Source organism: Neolamprologus multifasciatus, chromosome 22, assembly GCF_963576455.1.
Source record: "Neolamprologus multifasciatus chromosome 22, fNeoMul1.2, whole genome shotgun sequence".
Taxonomy (NCBI): Eukaryota; Metazoa; Chordata; class Actinopteri; order Cichliformes; family Cichlidae; genus Neolamprologus; species Neolamprologus multifasciatus.
The window spans coordinates 31,803,496-31,828,724 of NC_140459.1; the positions used below are offsets into that span (position 1 = coordinate 31,803,496).

The following is a 25,229-nucleotide window of genomic DNA, read 5'->3' on the forward strand; positions in this document are numbered from 1 at the left end:
ACTCACCAGGCAGGTCAGTGATAAAGTTGTAGATAAGTTTAAAGCAGGGATAGGTTATAAAAAAATATCCTGAGCTTTGAACATCTCAAGGAGCACTGTTCAATCCATCATCCAAAATTAGAAAAGGTTTCCTACAACTGCAAACCTACCAAGATATGACCGTGTATGACCATATGACCATGTACACATATGCAGTTAAAGCATATGTGTACATGCAACTTCAAAAGTTAAAGTAGAAAAAGACTGCAAACCTTAGGAACAATATGGAATGAGTGATAATGTCAGCACCATTCCATGATTTGGAAATATTTGTTTCACTTTAAATCTGTTTTTGTTTTCTTAATTGCAAAAACTGTAAAATTTGAATTATCTTTTGTGTCACTTCAGTGTTCTGTCACTTCAATGACTCCCTCTTGTATCTTTGTTACACATTGGATATAATTTTTCTTACCACGATGATGCATGATCTTTACTCTCAAATCATTTTAATGGCTTCTGAGGAAGTTGCCCCTCTGCTCCAAATTACTGTTTAATAGGCATTTTGTTCTTTACTCTAGTTTGTTCCTTGATTGTAAAATCTGGTATTTTTGCAAATTTGGCTCAGGGGGACCTGAAAGCCAGGAGACAATTTATTGTATTGGCCACAAACAATCTAATAGAGGCCCATTTCCCATAAATATTAATAAAGATTTCTATCAGAGCAAAAATATCTCTCTCTCTCTTAAGTATTTGCTCCTAACCACGTCCTAACCTAGCAGTCATATAGAGCCTTTAATTAATCCTGCATTTTTTGTCAAAGATATTTGTCACCATGAAATTAATAGCTTAAAACGGCAACATATGAACAGATTCACTGAGTAATCAGAAAAGTTTAGCATGAATCTGGACATTAGATTTAAGCTTGAAGTTTTAACCTTATCAAATATCACTTGGTAGAAGCTCCTTACCGTTTGAAGAAATCTCTTCTCAATCTGCTGTCCTCTTTTGCGTGCATCTTTTTTTTTTTCCATCGGAGACTGACGTTATTCCATGTTATTTATTTTTTCTCCGTGAAAACACAGCAACTCATCTTATCCCGGGGTGCCAGGGCGTCGAGCTCCGGATCTCAGCAGAAAAGTGCCAATAAAAGTTGCAGGCTGATCCAGGTATCAGTTTGACATTGGTTCTCCTCTGTGACGTCACAGTTGGAACACTGTTACGCCTCTGCGTAACCATGGTTACAGGGGACGCTTTGGAGCTCTGCTGCTCAGCAGCAAAAGATTTCAGGTTAAACTCTAAAACCAAATAAAATCAATATACTGTATATGTGTATAGTGTACCGTTCGTTTTCTGGAAGAGGCTGTAAAAGGGACAGTTAAAATGTGACATGTGATATGTCGAGCTGTCGATAAGCACGGCTGTTTTTGTGCTGTTATTCACTGTTAGCCTGTTTTGGCTGGCGTTACTGAAGTTGTTTTCAACTGGATGTCACATTGTTGAACTCTGATGATTAATGAATAAACTCTCGATGTGACGATGGTAGAATGTAATTGTAACCCTGTGTTAATCTAGTCGTTTGATACCGTTTAATATCCAGTCCATCTGTTTGGAGTTTTGTTTTTAACATGCCCTGGAATAATTTAAAGTTTTACAATGCCGGTGATTTACGACTCTTTCGCGACAGTCAGCTGGGGAGTAAACTGTGGGGTTCTCAGAGGTAGCTCATGTGAGCCAGCAGTGACATCTGTACATGCAGTAGCCTTAAAATACTGATTATTTATTCTCCTGCTAGGTAAGAATTTGTGTTTTATACGTACATTGTTTCTTTCTATATGTTATCGTTTGGTTATGTTATGATGTGTGGTTAATGATGATTATTAGTGTGCTAATCGTGAATAAGCTAGTAAGCTTGAAAATTAGCAGCCATGTTAAGCGGATTTCGGTGATCAAGTTCGTGTCACTGTTTGGAATATAAACCCATATGGCTTGCACTACTTTCAAGATGTAAGCTAAAGGGGTGTGTTTTAAAATATTCTTCTCGACCTCGGGTATTTGGACTGAAGGACTCACAGACACTTTTTATATTTAGCTCTATACATTTTAAAAACTTTTTTTTTTTTTTTAATATTTTCTTATTCACAAAGGCTGTATGGAGACATTTTGGTTATTGCCACAGACGCTTTCTCTTACTACGGATGGAGGATGTTGCGGTTTCACAACCCATGGACTGAGAAAGGACTCAATAAGTAATATGTTCACATATTCCAGTGTTAAACACAAGTGAGTCTCAATTGAGTGAAGTGTTGGTAACTGATGCCAATATTTTTCTTCTTTCTCCCTGTTTAAATCCCATTCATATAAGGGACCCTAATTTTATCCTGCTACAAACATATTCAGCCAGTGTTATTTAAGTTTCCTGTAAACTACACATGTAAAGCGGATGTGAGAGAGGCTGTGATGAAGTCCTGGAGTTTTTAACGATGTACGTGCTCCAGTCCAGAAATTTGTTTTATATGTTGGACACAGGTGGTAAAGTGCTGTCACACCCTGAATAAATTGTCCTCTGTTCTTTGGTAAGCTGACATATTTGTTACATAATCATATGGTTTATTAGAGGGGAAGTGCGAGTTTTAGAATACTGGAGCCTAAGGTTAGGTGCAATAATATTCAACTGTAATATTAGCTTTTAACTAGGTCTTGTCAGTTAGCTGGTGTTGTGTCAAAAAGTCATATCTGCCATAAACTAATTTTCGGTATTTGTCAAAAACCAGTTGATCATATTTAACCCTCCTGTTATGTTGGTTTCCAGGAACACCAATTATGCTTCTGGGTTAATTTGACCCGGGGCAAATTTACTCATCCAAAAGTGTCAGAAACACTGGCATTGATTATTTTACAATTTTCTTTTATAATTTAGATTTTTTTCGTTTTCTGTAGTGATGCAGATGACATGTGACATCTCTTCTGTTTTTTTTTTTGTAACGTTATAAACATTGAAAGGTGGTGGATTGGCCAGATGCTGGTCGGTGTAAAAATACTAACTTAAATGAACCAAGATAACCCAGCAGTCCATAGGATATAATGTGTGCACTATGTCACTAAATTTATTGTCACTGCAAATGTAAAAGTAAACATAAATGAACCACAGAGGAAATGACATGACTTTGAGGACAGATGTGATCAGGTGGAAAGTGCAGAAAGCTGACTGATGTCGATCTGTGGCTGCATTCAATGTTGGCCTGTCCTGTATTAGGCATTCAGGATTTTCTTTTATGGCCATTTAGCTCTTATGGCATGAACTTGCTCAGTGCATTATTATTGGCTTTTCTACAGTCTGATATTTGTTTAATAATTGATTGATACAGTGCATCAAATAAGTTGATAAATAAGATGTTTAAAAACTTCATCATCATATCAAACATGATCGATTTGGAGCAAGTTTATTTGGCACATGCTGACTGCATTCTAATTGTAACCAGAACAGGAGTCGAGAGCAGAGAACAAGAGTGCAGCAGTTTAGTGAAAGGAACAGGAAAGGTGAAGAAGAGGTGAGCATCCAAAAGACGAGCAAGAGGACAGTTTCAAAGGAGACATCACGGCACAATAAAAGCACAAGCTGTAAGAGCAGAGATTCATTCATATTTTTACTATTTTTTTCTTTAGGTTTTACTCCCACTGCTTACAATAAATCAAATATATAGTACAAACAAGAAAAACTCAAATTGCATTGTTGTTCAGTATAGCTCTGTGACTTCAACCTTTAGCTAACGTATAATGTTTGACATTTTATATAAATGTGACTATAAAATATAGTCAATAATATTAAAAAGGTGCTGTTACTGAGTGAAACTTCCAAAGATTTCAGGTCTGGATTTAGCCCCAGTGTTTTAAGATCCTAGCAGCGCTCGTATTTATGGCCACATTTTTAAAAGAGACGAGCTTTCTGGGTGCTGACTCAGAGGGACCACTTTAGTTCATTGAAGCTTTAATGCCAGTTTAAGACAATAAACTGGACACGTTTTGAATCAAATTGATAATAACAGAGCTATGCTGGACATAAGCAGCTGTGTTAGTGTGACGCCCTGCATATTTGAAGGATTGCAATAAACTTCTGTTCTTACTGAATCTGTAACATTGCCTTGATCTGCCTACATCATTTTTTAAATAGTTTATGTCGTTAAATGAGTTTTGTGTCACTGTGCACAGAGAAAAACTCACCTGATGTAGTGGTAATGCGTTATTCACCACTAGATGGAGACAACCTGGCACAGGTATTTTCTCTACACACTAAATTTCACACTGAAAAGCATTGGTGGGAATTTTTGTTTACATAGTAAGCAAAAGAAAAAATGTCTTGAGGTCTTTCCAGTGTTTTCAAAATTGTGTTTTTCAGATACACGTCAAAATTTCATACAGACAAACACACACACAAAACAACAAAATATGTCAAATTACATGCACGTCTCATTCATTTTTTGAGAATTTCACCACTTTTAGATTTCATGGAAAATAACTTGTGTTATTCATGACATGATATCATTTAAAATAACTTTGTCAGGCCAGTGAATAGCTGCCACATAAGTATAAATCTAAATCATGCAAGTGTAATATAGAAAAAAACCACAAACAGTTGTGCTGTTTGTTCATAATAAATGGGTAGGGGTGTATAGTCAGTAAAAGCCACCAAGGCTCTGCCGAGCTCCAAACCACCTCTGCCACAGACAGAAGCATCAAAAATGTGCGCTGGGAGCTTCATGGCATGATTTCTACAGCCACACAAATCTATATGTATGTGACCAAGAACCTTAGTCCATGTAGGGTATCTTAACACAGTTTACTTGTGTCAGTTAGGTCAGCTAGTGGGAGGCAGAGAGGGCAGCCTTTACATTATTTTATTGTAGAGTGACAGGAACTGCCTATGAGCTTCTAATCAGGCAGAAATATTGACAGAAGGAAATATTTTAAAAAATATATTTATATATTTTTTTTTAAATTTCAAAGGAAATACATTGATGAAAATCAAAGAAGAGAAAATGTACGTGATGTTCCATTTTTCTGAGAACTGATTGGCTGTGATGACTCCTTCAAGTACTACATGCTACTTTGTCCTGCTAGTTAAGCCTGCTGTCTGTTCTCAGGCCTCCTCCTGTTTCACTGGCATAAATCCATCACCAGAGGGCTCCACTGACCTGCCTGTTGACATCAGAGCAAACCCCTGTGTCATGTGACCTGGCTGGAGTTGCAAAGCTGGACTCAGACCTGGCCCAGGCAAGTTCAAAGACAGTTGTGGTAGAGAGAGCAGGGAGTAAAGTAGAGCACTGGAAGGATGGGGTGGAAACAGGAAGCGTGTAGATTCAGTGGATTTGGCATCCTCCATCTGTCTCCATGCTCTCTTTACTGGCCTTCTAAAAATCACTTCTAAAAACTTCTGTAGCTGTGCAGCTGCTTTTGTTTAAATGTTTAGGATAGCATTTAGAATTCAACTTTACTGTCATTACACATGTCTAAATACAGGGTAACAAAATACAGTTTGCATCTTATCAGTAAGTGCAATAAGAGCAAATATACAGATGTGCTACATATATACAGATGTATCGGTGTGAGGTAAACAGATCTACAGAGTGCTATGAATATATCTACAGCAGTGGAAGCGTAGCTTGAAAAGCGCTATATAAATGCAATCCATTATTATTGAGTACAGATAATGCTGATGATGATGATGCTGACAGGATTGATGCAGATGCAGAATTTCAAAGTGATTCAGAAGGAAGTAGTACAGTTTATAGAGTGCATGGTCGCTTATCTGTACCAAGCTCAAAAAAGAAAACCTACACAATAACAGAAGACGAGATCAAGCGCAGAATCCAAGCAGAGAACATGTCAGTTCATGTTTTCAGAGCTTTAATTGGGGTAGGTTTACATTTTGTGATTTTGATGTCACCTGAAAGAAATCCGGGTTACTCGTATCACTGAAGTGACAATGTGGAATCTGGAAATTGTGCATTTGCTGCAACATATACACAGTTACACCATGTAAACAAAAGCATTTAACTTTGTGTGTGTGTGTGTCTCTTTTGGTGTTTGCACTTTTTCTTTTTTAGGGCCGTAAAGCTAAACTGCCTGCAATGATTCTTGACAGGCGTAAGAAGGCCAAAACTAAACCAACGGTGTTTAGTGTCCTGAGTGAAGAGGAGGCTGGGGAGCTAGCCCTCGGGTTTGCCGGAAGATTGGCTTGCGATGTCACAAGAGACATGGTCTGTAAAGGCATCGACCATTCAAGTGCTGATATGACAAAGTAAGTAAGTAGAATAATATGAAAGTTGTATCTTTTTTGGTATTATTTGTCATTTGGGTTATTTGTGTAATATTGTTAATACACTTACTTTCTAATAACAGACAGACTCTTCGCAAAATCCAACACAACCTTAAACAGGAACTGACTGATTCCTCAACCTTCAGTTTGCTGACACACACCTTTGGTCCTGCTGCACTGGATTCTTTCATTTCTTTCCTGTGTGAAAAACTGGATCTCTTAAATAATGAAACCTTTCGTGACTTTTGTTTGCTGTCCATATCATCTGTAAATCAGAATCTTGAAAATTGTTCACTGTTTTAAGTTTGTATTAAGTTAACTATTTGGCAAAAATGTTTGGTTCCTAATCCACACAGCATAATAACTGTTCTAACACATATCTTAAAAATGCTACAAAGGAAGAAAATTATCACATATGTTTTAACACGAATGTATTTGTGTCACACTCCTCGGTTTGTAGTCAATTTCCTGTTTTATTTTGTGAGTTTTGGTATGTTTACACTGTTGTCATTTTTATTTCCCTTGTGTTCGTCTTCCCTTATTAGTTTTACTTTATTTAATCAGTCTGATGTAATAACTGATAATTAGTTACTTTCCAGTATGTATATATGCTCCTCGTTTGGATTATTGTTTGTTTGAGTTCTGCCTGTCTTTTCTATTAAAGATTTAGACTTTTGGACTATTAGTGGGCCTCGTAGGTTTTTGATCTGTGCACTTGGTAATTGACTGGGTTTAATTTAGTGGCCTGGAAAACAGGCCCCAGGGATCTGGTCATTTTAAAGGCTGGGGTAAAGTGTAAGAGCTATTTATACCCATGTAAACTTTTATACACTGGTTTTTACCTGTATTGTTTCAGAAAGGTTTAAAAGGGTAATGTCCACAGTTTATAATTTTTGAATTCAACATATTTTATTAAAGTAATTTAGCTTGAGCACAGACAAAACTGAATCACATAATCATAAAATCAAATCACTTGCACTATACAGAAGTCTAATCTACTCTGAGCTAATGCCGGTTTCCAATACTAATGATGGTGAAGGAGAGAGATGAGGGTGTGCACGGCCTGGCCACTGGGGCACTTATCCCCGTTCTGTGTGATACAATCCAACAGGAAAGCTGTCAAACCATTGGACATTGGTCAAGTTAACATTCCTGAATACATACACACAGAGAAACTCTGAGCCCCAAGGTCAGCATTAGCACAAACATGCCACTTTATACCGAATCTCAGTGCGAGGTCAGGTATTAGTCTCATTCCATTACTCTGGCTATATTTTCTTACTCATCATTACTGTTAAACTTATACTTAGTCATACTCTAAATTACAATTAAGGATGATTAACTATTAACAAAATCACATACCGATAACTCTGTTATTACACTTTGTATTTAATCATAAAAAGGCTGGATGTTGAAACCTTTTACTTTTATTTTGTATGAGCCAGGGGACCTCAACCGCTGATACTCTATGTCCAAAAATGGACAGGTACTGTTTTATAGAGCAAAAAACTTAAGAGCGGATATTTTATAAATAATACCAACAACTACAAAAGCAGACTTTTAATAGTAATAAGTAATCCTTTATTTATAATACATAGCAATATAAAAATAGTAACATATGAAAATATTACAATTGGCACAGATGAATTTGTATCAAAAACAGCAACCAACCCAAAGTAATGAATAACACACATAAATAACACCTGCTTGAGAGAGACCAAACAACTTCTTTTCATCTGTTCCTTGGCAGAAAGTTAAGACAGCTTTTCAGCTTTAGGTTCCAATAAACAGAGGTAACGGATGCAGTCCCTTTGAAATGTCTACACAAAAGTCTACTTGTGCATATATTTAGCTTTAACTCTTCTCTTTTCTGTTTTGTATTCCAAAAGGTTTTCATTTTCTCCAGTGGTTGTCTCCCTTTCAGTAGTTATCGATTGTTCATTAATTTTCAGACTGTTGGAATGTCGATGCTGGCCGAACGTTTCCTGCTAGAATGCAATGGCCTAAAAATGGCCCGTCATCCACTCATCTTCCAGACTACACAAGACAATAGACACCCAGGCTGAGATCTTCCTCCACCTCTCCTGTATTTCCCCCTCCTGCAGAGTGAGTTCCTGAAGAGGAGACCTCCTGCAAGATGTAACAACCTCCCCCACCAGTTGATTGTTGATTGTAAATTAGCATGAGTGTGATATGAAAACCAAGCATCATGGACATAAACTTTAATGAGCTGGATTAACTGAAAAGTGAAATTTCCGATTGAATCAAGGAATATGGAGCACATCTGTACTCTGACCACATAACCTCTTATTGAAGACTGCCTTTCACACAGAGGGAGAAGAGATGCACAGGAGTGAAATGAAACAAATACTTCTAGGAAATATACTTAAATAATTCAGGAACATTGACAGACAGTAACAACCACTGTTGTGACTGAAGATGAGGACCCGACTCTGTAGACTGAAGCCTTGAACCAAACACTCACAGGATGTACGGACTCAGGATTGTAGATGGTTCAGTGCAGAAATGGCAACTTATATCCCGAGCTCAAAGCTTCTGAACATACAAAACAAATGACTGTGATGCTATGACTTCAGGAGGATAGACATAACAGTAATTACTTGGCATTAAGCTCCATACAGTGAGGCTGACTGACTGGGGCTGCAGGAGCACGAGAGAAAGGATGACAATGGATTGTAAAAGGAAAAATGTTCTTATAAACTTTATAACAATCATAATCTCTTCTGTATTTCAGGTTGAAACATAACCTTCCTGTTGTGTCTCATGTCCCACCTGTCAAAAGAGAAAAAGGTACAGTACAATCATCTCTGTCTCATGTAAAAGGAAAGCTGAAATAATTATTTTCCATCCTTAAAGAAACTGCATGTGTCGCCACATGTTGCAGGTGAGGATGACTCCCCAGCAGGTGTTTCACAGATTGTATCTGCAAATAAAGGTGAGCGTTTCCCCTTAAAGAAGCCGGCTGGTGCCACATTGAGGAAAGCAAGGCTTGAGGACACCGTTTACAAAGATAATTTTCTTGTGGTGAACGGTTGGGGGAAATTCTACCTTCCGAAGGTTGTAACCATGCAGGTTATTGGTGTGGTCGAGGGCATCTCATTCCCGTGTGAGCAGCTCGTTCTGATGACCTGTGAGGACCAACAGGTATATGCCTATGATGAAGAGGAGCTGCATCTGGTGGCTTCAAGCATGAAGCAGTTACGTGACGAGGGAATGGAGTATCCAGGCTCCACGGTTTATTACAGGGGAGAGGCCTTTAAAGACATGGTGAGAAGTTAAAGTTGTTTACTGGACTTGTTCGTTAATAAAGATGATCATCTGTAAACACTGTCACTAAATTATGTTATTGTCTGTTGTGTGTAGCCCAGGGAGAATCGGGCAGACACGAGCATGAGCGATTTGGGCAAGAGGTTGGACGAAGAGTATAAGAAGCTGGTGGCAGAAAGGAAATCCAGCATCCTGGAAAATCTGAAACACAGCAGAAAGCAGAAGTTTGAAAGTTTTTAAAAGTCGTTGTGGTCAGAGTTATATTGTTGGATTGTCATTTATGCTTAGAAACATATACTCATTAATGATTAGAGTTATATAATCGATTGCATATTGATAGGATGTCTGATCCTTAGTAGTCTGCAAAGACTGTGTGCATTCCAGAGCACTCAAATTGTAAGGTGATTAATTGTAAATAATGTTACAAATTTTTTATGTTGTTTTCAAAGATAATGTGCCGTATTACTGTAAATTAGTGTATTTTCAGCAGATTAGCAGTGTAAAAATAAGGGCAATTTATCATTTGTCAATTTGCAGTAATTTAGCATACACATTACAATTATTTACTCTTTTTGATGCTCATTTACAGTTGAAATTTCAGTTATTTACAGTAATTTTTACATACATTTTTAAGTGTAAGTCCTTTTCCATTTGTTTTACTTAATGTGTACCACTAGGTTCTGTTTTGCTGACTTCTGCTTCTCTCCACCCCAGGGAAAAGACTAACACTACCTGGGTCTGGGTGCAGTTTCCCCCTCCAGGGGCAAGGGTACCTAGACCTGGGGCTTAGAGTATCTGTGTGTGCCTGTTTGTTTTTTTCTATATGTCAGGTTGGGTATCAGACGCCACCTCTCTGGGGACATCTCAGGCCCTCCAAGGCATGGAGGCTTATCTCCCCCCACCACTTCCCCTGCCAGTTGCAGACGCCCTCAGACATCGGTGCATTGGTGGTTCTTTGTGTGGGCGTCCAGGTACACACCGGCTCACTCCTTGGTGGCTGCTTGTCGGGGCCTGGAGCCTGGGGCTCGCTCGGGCCACTTCGGGGGTGGGGTGCCCTCGACAGCTGGCTGCCGGCGGAGCTCACGGGCACGTCACTGCAACCCCCCCTGGCTTCTGCTCCACGGCTGCTGAGTGAGCCCCTCATCTGGGGTTCTCCTCAGCTCTTTCTGGGATAGTGGCGCGGCTGCCCCTCTGTTGGTCTTCCTTGGTCTCTTGTGTTCTGAGGGCCTCTGGATGTCTGGAGTTTTGATCTCCTCCAACCTGCTTCATGCCCTGGAGGACGGGGCTGTGCTGTTCCGTATCACCGTTCCTCTTCCCCCGCTGTTTTTCTTTCCCTCTTTCTTTCTCCTCTTTCTTTTCCCCAGTCAAGTCTGTCCTGTATTTAGCAAGTGAAAATAAAATAAAATAAACAATAAAAGGTGAATCAAATAGACCAATACGGCAAGGCTGGGATGGTCCATTTGGTAAAGTAAAGTTCACCTTTAGACAATAATTCTGATGGCAAAAGAACCAAATGGGACAGGCAAAAAAATAATAATAATAATTTACAATCAACAATAATTATTTGTTACTTTCTTTTGTTTTGTTTAAACATCATAAACTCCAGTTTACTTGTGCTGCAGATCAAGTACCATAAGTACACATCTCTAATCCTCACTACATAAATAAATCCACAGGTCAGAAAAATTACATGACGAATAACACCGTACTCATGACAAAACACAAAAACCTCACAGCTGGAAACATAAACAGAGCTGAAGTTTAATCTGACAAATCAGGTGTGTACAGCCTAAATATCAGAAAACTGCTTCTTACCTGTGACGCTTTACAGATGGAGCCATTCTGATTTTCTGTCACCTAAAAAATTAAATTACATCATTAAAAGCAGTGGTGGATAAATATTTGAAAACTTTATTGGTTCACTAAGACCACAGTGGAATAATATAACAAGCTTTTCTGCCTATTTATATCACTGAAAAACTTTCAGCCAATCAAATAGAGTTACTTTTCTGTTGTTTGCATCTATGTGGCTTTGCGTCTCCAATAGAAACACAATCACACACAAAAACAAACAAAAAAACCAAGCAAACACTAAAATGTAAACCATCAAGACAACTGAGCTTAAAGTTGGGAACTGCAAATGTTCAACAGAACAACAAAGTAAAATAAATCTCAAATCAAGTCCCAAAATAATAGTTACATAGGCTGCAACAACGGAACCCATATTCCCATAAAACGTCCCTCCACCCCAGATGTTGAGGAACAGGAAATAGCAAGAACTGGTTCCAGTGATTTACAAGATCTATACATGATTTTTTTAAACTCATCACTGTCTGCTCAGTTTGAGAGAGGAAATCATAATAGATTATTGCTTGGTGACAGTGGGTATCCTGTAAGGATTTTTTTGTTTACACCATACTTCCACCTAATTACACCTGTGTGCACTTTGGGTCTGGTGGAGCGCATGTTTGCGGCAGAGATAAAACTGGACGCACCTGCAAGTGCCAGCAGCCGGTGCGGAAACCTGTGGCGAGGGGAAGTCGCCACAAGGCTGACTGACGATGTGGACGCTTCTTATTATGAAGACAGAAATAACAGAGGGTGCACTAAACTAAACGCTCATGCTTTACTAGCTTTACATGGGTTTGCTTTCATATTAGAGCCAGTTTTTATTAAATCTTTTCTGCACAGTATTTTAAAAATATGCATGTATATATCATAAGTAAGTCTATATAAAATATATTTTAAAACATTTGAGTAAAATCTAAATTTAATAAATCTGAATCTTTTTCAGATGATTCAGATTTATGCGGAATCATCCTACTGGTGTTGGCCAGAGGGGCCGATGGCGCCATATGGCAGCCACGCTTCTGTCAGTCTGCCCCAGGGCAGCTGTGGCTACAACTGTAGCTGCCTCCACCAGTGTGTGAATGTGAGAGTGAATGAATAGTGGTATTGTAAAGCGTTTTGGGTGCCTTGAAAAGCGCTATATAAAATCCAATCCATTATTATTATTATTATTAAATTAACTGTAAATTACACTGTGGTGAGCTCCATTCATATAGTTCTATCACGTGCACGCAGGGCTGGACTGGGACAAAAAATCGGCCCGGGCATTTTGACTAGAGACCGGCCCACCAAAAATGTGACGTCATTCAGGGGTAAAACCGCAAAGGATTCTGGGAACTTGTGGCAAGCAGTACTAGCGCATGCAGGCTTTCAATTGGACTCAGTTACACAGCGATAAAAAGAAACAGAAAAAATGGCAAGAAACTGTTGTATTATTAACTGCAATAGCCGGTGTTGTGCCAAAAAGTGATTTCCGGTATTTGCCAAAAACTGATTGCTCGTATTTAAATTGCTATAAGTAACTTGTTGGGCTATAATATGTGAAACATATGTCAAATGCATCCCTCATGGATGACATAAAGTCATATTGAGCTACAAACAACATTAGTGTAACAAGGTAGAAGCCGCAATCAGTCTTTGGCAGTGACTTTTATATAACCTTTATTTATGCCGTTAAAAAAAAAAGTCTAATTAACATTAAAAATGTCTTTTGTAAGAAGTAGTTGGACAGCAGAAATGGCTCAAATATTACAATAGTTCTGTAAAAATATTTAAAGTGGGGAAAGGACCGGTTATAATGTAAGTACAATAACACAGAGTTGTAAAGATACAGATAATTTTTTAGCCCCTTTGTAAACGCTGTTCACCGAAGTCTATTTACCAACATAGATATTACACATAAAAAATACACGCAAACATTGGAAATCACTTTTTGGCACAACACCTGTTGCATGACAGCCACGGGAAGCCGACGGGTAAAGAGATCGGTTGTTATCGGATTACGTCGTGGAAATTGTTTAAGACATGTTTCCGAAGTAACAAAGAGCCGACGGATGGCCTATAAGATGCTAAACAAGGGGGAGGGTGCATCCGACCTCCTCGGCTGTAATTGGTCCAGCCTAGAGACGATCATGACCAATTGGCCAATCCAACACCTTTCATTATTTAAACCCTTCCAAAATAAAAAATAAAAAAATCGATCAGCCCATAAAAATAAAAAATCGCCAGCAGGTGGGCCGCTGGCCAGTCCAGCTATGCGTGCACGTGTAAACGCACGTTGACAACCGTAACCATGGCCGCCGAGGGTATATAAATGCTGCACAAGGTTCCAATCGTCCCTTTACACTTGCTCGTGGACTTGTTTCGACCTGCTCCAACCTCAGCCTGTGGAAAGCTAAGTTTTGCAAACACTTTACTGAAAGCGGATTTTACTTGAAAGCGACAACAAGTACTTCATCTGTGGATCGTTTGTACTTGTTTTTGTTTTTCAAGTTTGAAGATGGCTCGCCGTGGACCCGGACTCCTCGACAGTCACCTGGACTTCGCTGCAGGTACGTTTGAAAGTTTCTTTAAATTTAAATGACTGTAATAATTTAACAAGTTCCAGTGTGAATATCAAGTTTTAACGTGATCAAATATGTGTATTCCAAGATTGTTTCCCGTAAATTGTTTGTATGCTTTAAATTTTCCGGGAGAGATGTAGAAATTATTAACGACTGGTGTATGAATATGAAAAAAACAGGTATTACTTTGATTTGAAGGCTTCAAATTTGATACTTTTCTTTAAAATGAAATGGTTAAAAATAGTTTAATGGACTAAAATTTGTAGAAATGCCCAAAAATCAGTTTCTGTGGTAACGGCATCTTCAAGATGTCATGGCGTCAGAACACGCAGGTGTAAACACACAGATCCAGGTCCCCTCCTAACATCCTTTTCTTCTCCGGATCAAAGGCTTTATTGATATAAACTATATTTTTTCTCTGCTGCAAAACACAAAGATAAAAAAAAAAAATAATAATAATATCAAAAGAATATGAAAACAGTAGTAATAATGGTATTAAGACCTATCTTCTATTACGGTAATGCTTTTAACCTTATTAGATAGCAGAGAGAGAAATTGTACACAGGGATATTTACACAGGGATAGCATGTTTACCACAGATTAGATGTATCTGTCCTTAGTGGCAGATACAGTCCTTGTGCACATTTCTAAAATGTGGATTCTGAGTTAAGAGTTTCTGTTTGTTTGTTTTTCACTTGAGCATCATTTTCAGACATACCTGCAGAGCTTTGTGTGTGTGCAATTTTTACTCTTGCCAAGGAGGTTGTGTTTTTATTTAAAAAATATATATATATATATATATTTAGGACATGAGATTGGTACATGTGGTCTAAATGTTACATTATGGTTTGCATCCACATATTTAACCTATGAGCTTTTTTCAAAATGTGTGACATCGTGAATTGTAAATAAAACAGGAGAATGAGCTGCATGGTTAGTTATAAATTTACTGTAGTTTATTTATATAATAAGTTACTCATGTCCGGCTATTTACAAATCAATACCTATTATCCATTACCTATTCCAACATAGTGTTTGCATAAAGGCTTACAAAGAACAAATAAAACAAATTGAATGTACACAAAATACAGTGTCAATATAGCGTCAATATAGTGTCACCTTAAAAGTACACAGAGTGAGCTGCCTTGGTGGAGGTTTGGTGGTCTTCTATTAAAAAACTTCACTTAAAGATTGAACAAGTAGAAGTGTCATTCAGTCTGACATAAAATGCTTTCCTCTCATCCTCTGCTCAAACTAACAGATGTAGGTCTGTTGCTTTAACACTGGGTGTCTATTACATTCCTAATGTTATTTTAAAAATTGTTTCTTCACAGGGCGTCTTGACTATGTGGTTGAACGCCCTGCTCAGGACACTGATACCCAGCGTATCAGCGAAGGTGAGTATGGTGAGTATTTTTTCCCTCTCTCACCCTCACCCTCTTCTCATGAAGCACCAGATGCTGATGACGGTGAACAGGAAGGTGAGTACCCCCCCTACCTACCTGTAGACGATGAAGAGGTGAGTGAACAGACTGACAATTCATCTGACTGGAACGACTCAGAAGAGTGGGGGGATTGGCTTAGCGATGACTCGGGGTATGACACCATGGATGAGAGTGATGATTCCCCTCTCATCCGGGAGCACCCTCCAGAGCCGTTTTGGCACGATTGGCAACATCCTATTGCTCCAGGTGCTGCCCCTATCGCCATGCCGCCTTTCGGCCAGGCCAACGCCCCACTCTTCTCTCGAGTTGTTGCCCCAGTTGGTGATCCACCAGCTGCTCCTCCCTCAGCTGCTCCCTCTGCTGCTCCTTCCTCAGCTGCTCTCTCATCTGCTTTCTCAGCTGCTCCTTCCTCTGCTGCTCCATCCTCAGCTGCTCCCTCTGCTGCTCCCTCTGCCGCTCCTTCCTCAGCTGCTCTCTCATCTGCTTTCTCAGCTGCTCCTTCCTCTGCTGCTCCTTCCTCAGCTGCTCCCTCTGCTGCTCCTTCCTCAGAAAAGAGAAGCAGAGAAGACATCTGCACCGAAGAGGTAAGTGCAAAGAGGTGCAAGGTAAGTGACCAGTTTGATGCCCCTTCAACATCCTCAGGTTGTTTTGGAGTCAGATGTTTCTGGGAGAGGCTTTTTAACCTTTCCCTTGATGACAGTGACTCTGATTAGTTTATGTTAGAACGTGTTTTTAAACTTTGTAACACTTAAGTTGGCCTTTGTGTTTTGCAGTGTTTGTAAATATCTTTTACTTTTTAATTAACTTTGTAATGTTTAAGTTAAGCCTGTTTGTAACACAGATATAAGAACATCTGACTCGCACATGTGAAATGTATTGTTTTTTTCTTGATATGTGACATTAATATTAATATTACATTGTGACTGAAAGGTAGTTTTTTAGTTGTTATTACTTCATTTCTTAATATCACAGGTAACTTTTTAAATGAATAATATAAGTTTTTCCCAAGCCCTAATTCACCATGCAGGACAAAGGTAAGTCTGTACTTAATGTCAACACAAATAAGTAGAAAAGGTTTAAAAATGATGCAGTGAACTGACTGTAGTCTCTTGTTTTTACATAAGGTATAGCCTGTGGCTAAGAATTCAACACTTCAGACACTCAACATCCAAGATGGAGCTAACACCCCACCCAGAAGACAGCCTTACCCCGACCAACCCGATGAGAAGGATGGATGACCAAGTGAAAAACTGGAGAGTGGTGCTGTGTTCCAACTATGTAAGTTATCACCTCACATTGACAACAAACTGTCTTGAAGACGAAATTCTTCCAATAGTTGGTATAAATCATCATCCTATGTCAGCAGCACTGTAGGTTTAGGTTTATTTATATTTTTCATGTGTATACGTTGGGTTTAAAATTGCTTTTTAACAACATACTGCAGCTACCAACAATGAAAATGCTGTTTTGTGTTAAAATGACGTCTTTCTTGTGTTATTGCTTTGCAGGGAAGCTGAGAGTGGACAGAGCTGCACAGAGGACCAAAGATCCACTCTCAGCACTTCATACCTGACTGGCCACAGCACCACCCCTCCCCACCCAGGGTGAGGAGGGTCCTGACCCCGCCTGCACAGAGGGAGTTGTGAACATGCACTTCTGTATCGGTGGGTTTAGGATCCTCCTCACACTCACACGGATGAAGACTGTCACTGGAAGATGTCTCCATTGCATCAGCAGGACGTAAGCATTTGTAAAATATTACAGTTTGTGATGTTTTATACATATTTTTATTGCATCATTTCAAAGTAGGAGATATAAAATAAACCAATTTTCATAACATTTTCTGTGTATTTAGTTGTTTTCTTAATAAGTTATTTGGAACATCATTGCAACCTGTCAGCTTTTTATTGAGGATTTAGAAAGTTGCTGGTGGCCCGAGTGTGTACAGTGGGGTGTTGTTTTTGTCACATGGTGAAAGTGACCTCATGGGGAGCAAAAAGAACAACTGAACAATTTGGGGATTCACAGACTTTGGTAATCGCTAAAAAAAAATTAATAAAAATTGTTCTGTGTGAACTAAAAGCTCAAATATAAACCATCCTGACACTGACACAAATGATCTGCTGTTTATAAGCAGGAGATTGTTTTCATGAGCCTGGGTGAAGGTCATTTGCATGAGTTTAACCTCCATGACTCTGTTATCACTCTAACTTTCTTCTGTTTATTTATTCATTTTGCTAATTGTAGTAGATTAATATGTTCACCAACTGATTCTTGGCCTGAATGTTTGAATGTTTGCAGTTTCAGGTCCTACTGATCAGTTTTAAGTATTGTAGAAAGTGAACAGCAATTTAATCGAGTCCTGGGATGAAATGGGACAAAAGGGTAATGTGACAGCCACATTAGTTCCCTTCCCTTGTTTAACAATGTGTAAGCAGACTGCTTTAACCTGCAATTTACTGCATGTTGTTAGGCTGCATGGTACAACCACAGTCTGCTAACCACCCGTGGTGATCGAAGGTTTTGAGGTCTTGCTTGAGCTACTGATGAAGTTTTATCAAAGCTTGTTAAGTTTCCCGACCGCATTTTATCCTGATGGTCCAAGGCTTACATCTTTATGCTCACAGACGTATTAATGAACATAAATCAGATTTAACTGGATTATGTGTTTAGGTCAAGAGACACAGACCTTCATCTTTAAGAGGCTCTTCTTGAATGTCTAATCACGATGTTTGTGTTTGTCTGCAGCATCACTGCAGCAGAGAGGGTATAACACAAGGCCACAGTCATGTGATATTCTTATTCTTATATATAAAAAGGGTTCACAACTGAAAGTAAAAAGTAAAACAGTTAATGCACATTCATCTCAGTTGACATAAGCATAAAGACAATGTAAATAAGATATGAAAATAGTTTAAAAGTTATTATTTTTCATGTTGCATCAATGGTTGTCCTTTTATTCACGAGAACTGCGATCTGTACAATACTAATCAGCTAGTTTCTGGGATCGATTGGTAGTGTCTCCAATCTCCACTAGGGGGCTTTCGCACATTCTCCTCATTGCATTAAACTACTCTGTGAGATAACAACACAAAATCACTCTTGTGATTCTTTCCTTCCTGTTTTCAGGGGTGTAATAATGGCTGCATTCATTGAGGAACGTAGAGGAACAGTTAATATATGACAGCCTATATTTAGTAACATAGGGTCAGTGCAACATAACCAGGCACTTTTACATCAATAGCTCAATTATGTCCAGCAATATTGTCAGAAACCTTTTGATACACAGACTTTGCTCATCTCATATAAATGATCGACACTGAATGCAGTCATGGGGGATCAGTTGGGCTTCAGAGGTGCAAACATAGTATGAAATTGATACATATAATGGCTATTATCTTGTTAATAATTTTCACCTCCTCACTACGCACAATTCTGGATACTGTAGCTCCAGTGAAAACTAAGGTCTCTAATCAGAAGTACCTGACTCCGTGGTATAATTCTCAAACACGTACCCTAAAGCAGATGACTCGTAATCTGGAGAGGAAATGGCGTGTCACAAATTTAGAGGATCATCATTTAGCCTGGAGAAATAGTTTGTTGCTTTATAAGAAAGCCCTCAGCAAAGCCAGAACAGCTTACTACTCATCACTGATTGAAGAAAATAAGAACAACCCCAGGTTTCTCTTCAGCACTGTAGCCAGGCTGACAAACAGTCAGAGCTCTTTTGAGCCAACCATCCCTTTAACGTTAACTAGTGATAACTTCATGAACTTCTTCACAAATAAAATTTTTATCATTAGAGAAAAAATTACCAATAATCATCCCACAGATGTAATATTATCTGCAGCTACTCTTAGTACCATTGATGTTAAGTTAGACTCTTTTTCTCCAATTGATCTTTCTGAGTTAACTTCAATAATTACTTCCCCCAAACCATCAACGTGTCTTTTAGACCCCATTCCTACAAAACTGCTCAAAGAAGTCCTGCCATTGATTAATTCTTCGATCTTATATATGATCAACCTATCTCTAATAATCAGCTATGTACCACAGGCCTTCAAGCTGGCTGTAGTTAAACTTTTACTCAAAAAGCCATCTCTAGACCCAGCAGTCTTAGCTAATTATAGGCCAATCTCCAACCTTCCTTTCATATCAAAAATCCTTGAAAGAGTAGTTGTCAAACAGCTAACAGATCATCTGCAGAGGAATGGTTTATTTGAAGAGTTTCAGTCAGGTTTCAGAGTTCATCACAGCACAGAAACAGCTTTAGTGAAGGTTACAAATGATCTTCTTATGGCCTCTGACAGTGGACTCATCTCTGTGCTTGTCCTTCTTGACCTTAGTGCCGCATTCGATACTGTCGACCATAATATCCTATTAGAGCGATTAGAACATGCTGTAGGTATTACAGGTACTGCACTGCAGTGGTTTGTATCATATCTATCATATGATCACATAGCATACATTTTCACTGCTATGCAGATGACACCCAGCTCTATCTGTCCATGAAGCCAGATAACACACACCAATTAGTTAAACTGCAGGAATGTCTTAAAGACATAAAGACCTGGATGGCCGCTAACTTTCTGCTTCTTAATTCAGATAAAACTGAGGTCATTGTACTCGGCGCTGAAAAGCTTAGAAATATGGTATCTAACCAGATTCTTACTCTGGATGGCATTACCTTGGCCTCCAGTAACACTGTGAGGAAACTTGGAGTCATTTTTGACCAGGATATGTCCTTCAACGCACATATTAAACAAATATGTAAGACTGCGTTCTTCCATTTGCGCAACATCTCTAAAATTAGAAATATCCTGTCTCAGAGTGACGCTGAAAAACTAGTTCATGCATTTATTACTTCCAGGCTGGACTACTGCAATTCATTATTATCAGGATGTCCAAAAAACTCACTGAAAAGCCTTCAGCTAATCAAAAATGCTGCAGCAAGAGTCCTGACAGGGACTAGAAAGAGAGAGCATATTTCTCCTGTTTTGGCTTCCCTTCATTGGCTTCCTGTTAAATCCAGAATTGAATTCAAAATCCTGCTCCTCACATACAAGGTCTTAAATAATCAGGCCCCATCTTATCTTAATGACCTTGTAGTACCATATCACCCTATTAGAGCACTTCGCTCTCGCTCTGCAGGCCTACTTGTTGTTCCTAGAGTATTTAAAAGTAGAATGGGAGGGAGAGCCTTCAGTTTTCAGGCCCCTCTTCTGTGGAACCAGCTTCCAGTTTGGATTCGGGAGACAGACACTATCTCTACTTTCAAGATTAGGCTTAAAACTTTCCTTTTTGCTAAAGCATATAGTTAGGGCTGGACCAGGTGACCCTGAATCCTCCCTTAGTTATGCTGCAGTAGACGTAGGCTGCTGGGGGATTCCCATGATGCATTGAGTTTTTGCTTTCCAGTCACCTTTCTCACTCACTATGTGTTAATAGACCTCTCTGCATTGAATCATATCTGTTATTAACCTCTGTCTCTCTTCCACAGCATGTCTTTATCCTGTCTTTCTTCTCTCACCCCAACCGGTCGCAGCAGATGGCCGCCCCTCCCTGAGCCTGGTTCTGCTGGAGGTTTCTTCCTGTTAAAAGGGAGTTTTTCCTTCCCACTGTCGCCAAAGTGCTGCTCATATTGGGTCATATGATTGTTGGGTTTTTCTCTGTATCTATGAAGTGCCTTGAGGCGACTTTTGTTGTGATTTGGCGCTATATAAATAAAATTGAATTGAATTGAGTTGAATTGAATATACTGCTGTGTATTGAAATTCCTCTTGTTTTGCATAGAAATACACTGAACAACATACAAAGCATAATATATAAAATAACATCTACCTGAGTTTTTTCTTTGTAAGAAGCCTCTCATGTCCATTGTTGTGTTCATCAGTACATAACTGAAACTGGTTTAGAGAGCTTTATTTAGCCGTGGAGGGTAACAACTGAAAATATGAAATAAACACACATGTAAGCTATGACTCTCTAAAGAAACAGCATTGTTGTTGTTCGGCTTTTCATTTCGCCATTTGTTGATTTACTCGAAGAGCAAGTAACTTAACATGGGTCAAGTGATCAGTTTGATATCAATCTTTCGTGATACGCCGTCATGTTTACATTATTTGTACAGTACGAATGATTTGCTTTGGTACCTGGTCAAACTTAAGCTTTCCTCTGTCTGCCTGTCTGCACTTCTCCAACAGCAAACTCGCAGGCAGCAGCTTCTCCCCCCTCGCATACATGCGTAAGTGCTGTGCTCAGTCGCCTAGTGCCTGAGCTCGGATCATACCAAAATTAGTGGGAATTTTTGTTCTTCTGCACATCGTACAGAAAAAAACGAGAAAAAAAAAGCAAATTCCAGACTGTAACTGGCAGTGAAAAGCACAACATGTTCTGTGGATTGGAGGTGATCGACTACATGGACGTTCAGCCTGCAGCTGACGAGCCGTGATCGTATAGTGGTTAGTACTCTGCGTTGTGGCCGCAGCAACCCCGGTTCAAATCCGGGTCACGGCATTGAGGTGAAGCTTTTAAAGCAAATACAGCAGATAAAGTGGAGCACGAGTTCAGAATTTAATGACAAAAAAGCCGCTTCCATAAAGTCTAAGGCATAAAGGCTTTGACTTCTTGATATGATTCATCAACGCTGGAACAAGGACATTTTTACATCATGTGTTCCTACACAATAGGTGGTACTTAAACAACTAAACATTTTCTTATATATTACACTACAATTTTTATTTGAATTAATACCTATTTTACTTTATTATTTTTATTTTATTTGAGAAAATGTGACATAACTTGATACAAATAGCTGTTTTTAAACATCATTTTGATTTTTTTTAAATACTTTAACCCTTTTTTTTGGCTGTATTATGTCTTTGTTGGAAATGTTCTGTTTAATCAAAATAATAATAATTCAGTGTCTTTTACTGTTGCATGTCATCCATACTCTGACGGATTTTTTCAACAACTTTGTGAATAAAAATGTACAGGCACAAAGTCTGGTCAAAGTGTTCGTCCTAAACACGGTGCTGATCTCAGCTACCAGAAAGTCTTATCTGAAGCTGCTGTTTCATCATTACGAAATCTCAGGGTCACCCTGTGTTTTTCCCCAAGCTGGGAAGGTTTCATGTTAAATGCTTGTGATGCTCTTGCAGTATAACAACATATTTACTGGAGCACTTCATATTTCTGTAATTCTTGTGAATGTGATAACTCAAGAAAGAAGCAACTTGGATTTTTCTCAACCTCGAGGTAAAAGTCAGAAGCCAAGTTTTCTGCAAATGTTCTTATGCGATAACTCGAGAATGAGGCAAAGTATACCTTTTAAATGGAAAAAATGAAAACACACACAAACAACTATTTACCACTAAAAACATGAAGGTCCCCAACTACAAATCACAACCACTCTGCCGTGACCCGGATTCGAACCGGGATTGCTGCAGCCACAATGTAAAGTACTAAACACTATACGATCACGGCCGCAGAGCAACTGGTCATCTGATCTTTATTGTGCTTTTTCCCTTATATCAATCTCAAAATCTGTGTCAACGATGCGCACATTTACGCACGTGGCACAGTAACAATATCTCCATTAACACAGGGACGTCTCGTGGTCTGACGGTAAATACATTTTGGTGTTCTTCTGCACATCGTACAGGTCAGCTGTTACACGCAGATACCAGGCTTTTACGGTGGAATAAGAAAATGCAACATCCAGACTGTAACTGGCAGTGAAAAGCACAACATGTTTGTAGTTCCAATGTTGATACGACCTAAACGTGTCAAACATAAAATGTACAGTCCTGCTTAGTGGGTTTAAAATGGACTCCTGTGGATTGGAGGTGATCGACTACATTGATGTTCAGCCTGTAGCTGACCGGCTGTGATTGTATAGTGGTTAGTACTCTGCGTTGTGGCCGCAGCAACCCCGGTTCGAATCCGGGTCACGGCATTGAGGCGAAGCTTTCAAAGCAAATACAGTGGAACCCTGACTTATGAAATGAATTCGTTCCCGAGGGTCTTTTGTAAGTTGAAGCACCGCTCAAATCGTTCGCTCAAAAGGCGTGATGCCTTTTGAGCGAACGATAGGCTACAGGCTAATTGCTAACTGCCACAACAATACGTTGTTCAAGTGGAACAGCGAAGCGCAAGTACGAACGCCAAGGGGGTTGTCACATGATTCGCAAGGCATTGTGGGTTTGAATCATTATTCAATTACACACATGTTTCATAAGGAGTTGGAGCAGGTGGACAATCAGTCAATCAGTGCAGCCTAAAGGCATTAACTGACAAGTAATTCAGCAAAGCAAATACATGATCACGTCTTACCACAAGAGGACGATAAAGGCATTAAAAGGTACAGTCTTATCAGTTCCCAGAAAATGAAATGTTTTGGGAAAGTCGTTGCCTCAAAAAACAAAACAAAATACAAAAAATACAGTACTGCATCCTGTCCCTTATTTGAAATCACAACCACTCTGAACCGGGGTTGCTGCGGCCACAATGCAGCGTACTAACCACTTTACGATCATGGCTGCACAGCACCCAATCATCTGCATAATACATCATCAGATCACATCCGGCTTTCGTTGCACAATGTATGGAGCTCTCTGAGTGGTTGGTCAGACACCGGCTGTCTCCCAGCCTGGATTTTTGTAGCTCATAGCTTCGCTCTGCTAAGAAGCGTGTGCGCTTGTACAAAGGCCGTTCGGCCTCGGGATTTACACTCGGCTCGACACAGATATGTGAAGAATGAAGGGACCCTGCAGCAAAATGGAGAGCGCAACCTCTGACTGTGTGCCTGTTTATTCAGTCTGACCACCTGTTGAAGGTAACGCGCTAACATGGCTAACGCTAGCATCACCGCACGTAACTCTGTTATTTTAAGGTCATCTTAGCTTATGAAAATTTTACGTTGCAGCTGTACGAGCTAGCTACGTGTTTTGCAAGCTGCTGTGCTCTTCACAAATAAAGCTTGAAGCAGCTCAGATTGTTAGAACCAGCACTGAGTCCTGTTACATTTATACAGTGTTAGAGCAACGGCTGCAACCTACAGCCTTTAAACTAGCGATTAAAATGCTGACAGTAAACTCGTCAGTCGAGATGTTACCACATTACTTTGTGATACTTGTGAGTTAAAACAACTGAGACAGGCTGATTAAAATAACAGCTGTCAGTTCTCTCATTCCTTATATCAAGACTGGAGATCACACTACTGATTTCAGTTCATTTAATATGTGAGTGCACAGATTCATTCTCAACTGGACATAAACGATGATCAAAGGTTGTATATATGATGAATTCATCAAATCCCAGCCTCTAACACAGTGCGCTGAATCTTAGCTCTGAATGTCCAGTATATTCTAATCAGTACAATTTAAGCATTCACTGAACCTACAGTATCTACACCTGTGTGGCAAATGTGTGGTAAAGACACAGATAATGAAATTTAATTATTAATACAATATACATCATGAAAAACTGATTCAGTTTAGTACTTTTCTCTGTGCTCTGTGATTATAAAGTTCTTAAATTCTGTGATATATACTGTAAATGATTTTCACAGAGGTCTTAAAGTACTTAAATCACTGCTGATAGTCTGGTTGTTTATTTTTTCACGTTTTTGCGTCTGTAGGGCTGTTTGATGACGATTTGGACTCCTGTGGGAGATGAGGACACACCCACATCTGTTCCATACTGCAGCTATGGATGGTGTTATGGCTCTGAGTGGGAGATAAACAAACAAGATCGTTTTTTCAGCTGATCAGCTGATCATTGATCAGTTTC

At 39.2% G+C, this 25,229-nt stretch overlaps 3 protein-coding genes, 1 long non-coding RNA gene and 2 other non-coding genes across 12 annotated transcripts in view; 5 read left to right on the forward strand and 1 right to left on the reverse strand.

Moving 5' to 3' along the window:
• LOC146493773 (uncharacterized) overlaps positions 1–25,229 on the reverse strand; it is a 561,837-nt gene that overhangs the window by 198,066 nt on the left and 338,542 nt on the right. The window lies entirely within an intron of this gene.
• LOC146493783 (uncharacterized) lies at positions 1,098–10,069 on the forward strand. Of its 7 annotated transcripts, XM_085148855.1 has the most exons (9): positions 1,098–1,771; positions 2,124–2,259; positions 3,459–3,597; positions 4,186–4,250; positions 5,118–5,247; positions 6,081–6,274; positions 9,048–9,103; positions 9,198–9,580; positions 9,677–10,069. In XM_085148855.1, exons 6-9 carry the CDS (start codon positions 6,105–6,107, stop codon positions 9,818–9,820), a joined length of 753 nt encoding a protein of 250 aa, XP_085004981.1. In that variant the 5' UTR covers positions 1,098–1,771; positions 2,124–2,259; positions 3,459–3,597; positions 4,186–4,250; positions 5,118–5,247; positions 6,081–6,104; the 3' UTR covers positions 9,821–10,069. The 7 variants fall into 7 exon arrangements, with proteins under 7 accessions (XP_085004981.1, XP_085004980.1, XP_085004979.1 ...); XM_085148854.1 differs by having other exon boundaries at positions 3,459–4,250; XM_085148853.1 differs by having other exon boundaries at positions 4,186–5,247.
• LOC146493784 (uncharacterized) lies at positions 13,690–16,385 on the forward strand. The gene is made up of 2 exons (XM_085148851.1): positions 13,690–13,980; positions 15,327–16,385. The coding sequence occupies exons 1-2, from the start codon at positions 13,929–13,931 to the stop codon at positions 16,148–16,150; spliced, it is 876 nt and encodes a 291-aa protein (XP_085004977.1). The 5' UTR covers positions 13,690–13,928; the 3' UTR covers positions 16,151–16,385.
• On the forward strand, positions 16,400–17,469 carry LOC146493785 (uncharacterized). The gene is made up of 2 exons (XR_014871965.1): positions 16,400–16,715; positions 16,946–17,469. It is a non-coding gene; the product is annotated as an uncharacterized LOC146493785 (long non-coding RNA).
• On the forward strand, positions 21,882–21,953 carry trnah-gug (transfer RNA histidin (anticodon GUG)). The gene has a single exon. It is a non-coding gene; the product is annotated as a tRNA-His (tRNA).
• On the forward strand, positions 23,323–23,394 carry trnah-gug (transfer RNA histidin (anticodon GUG)). Its single transcript has one exon. It is a non-coding gene; the product is annotated as a tRNA-His (tRNA).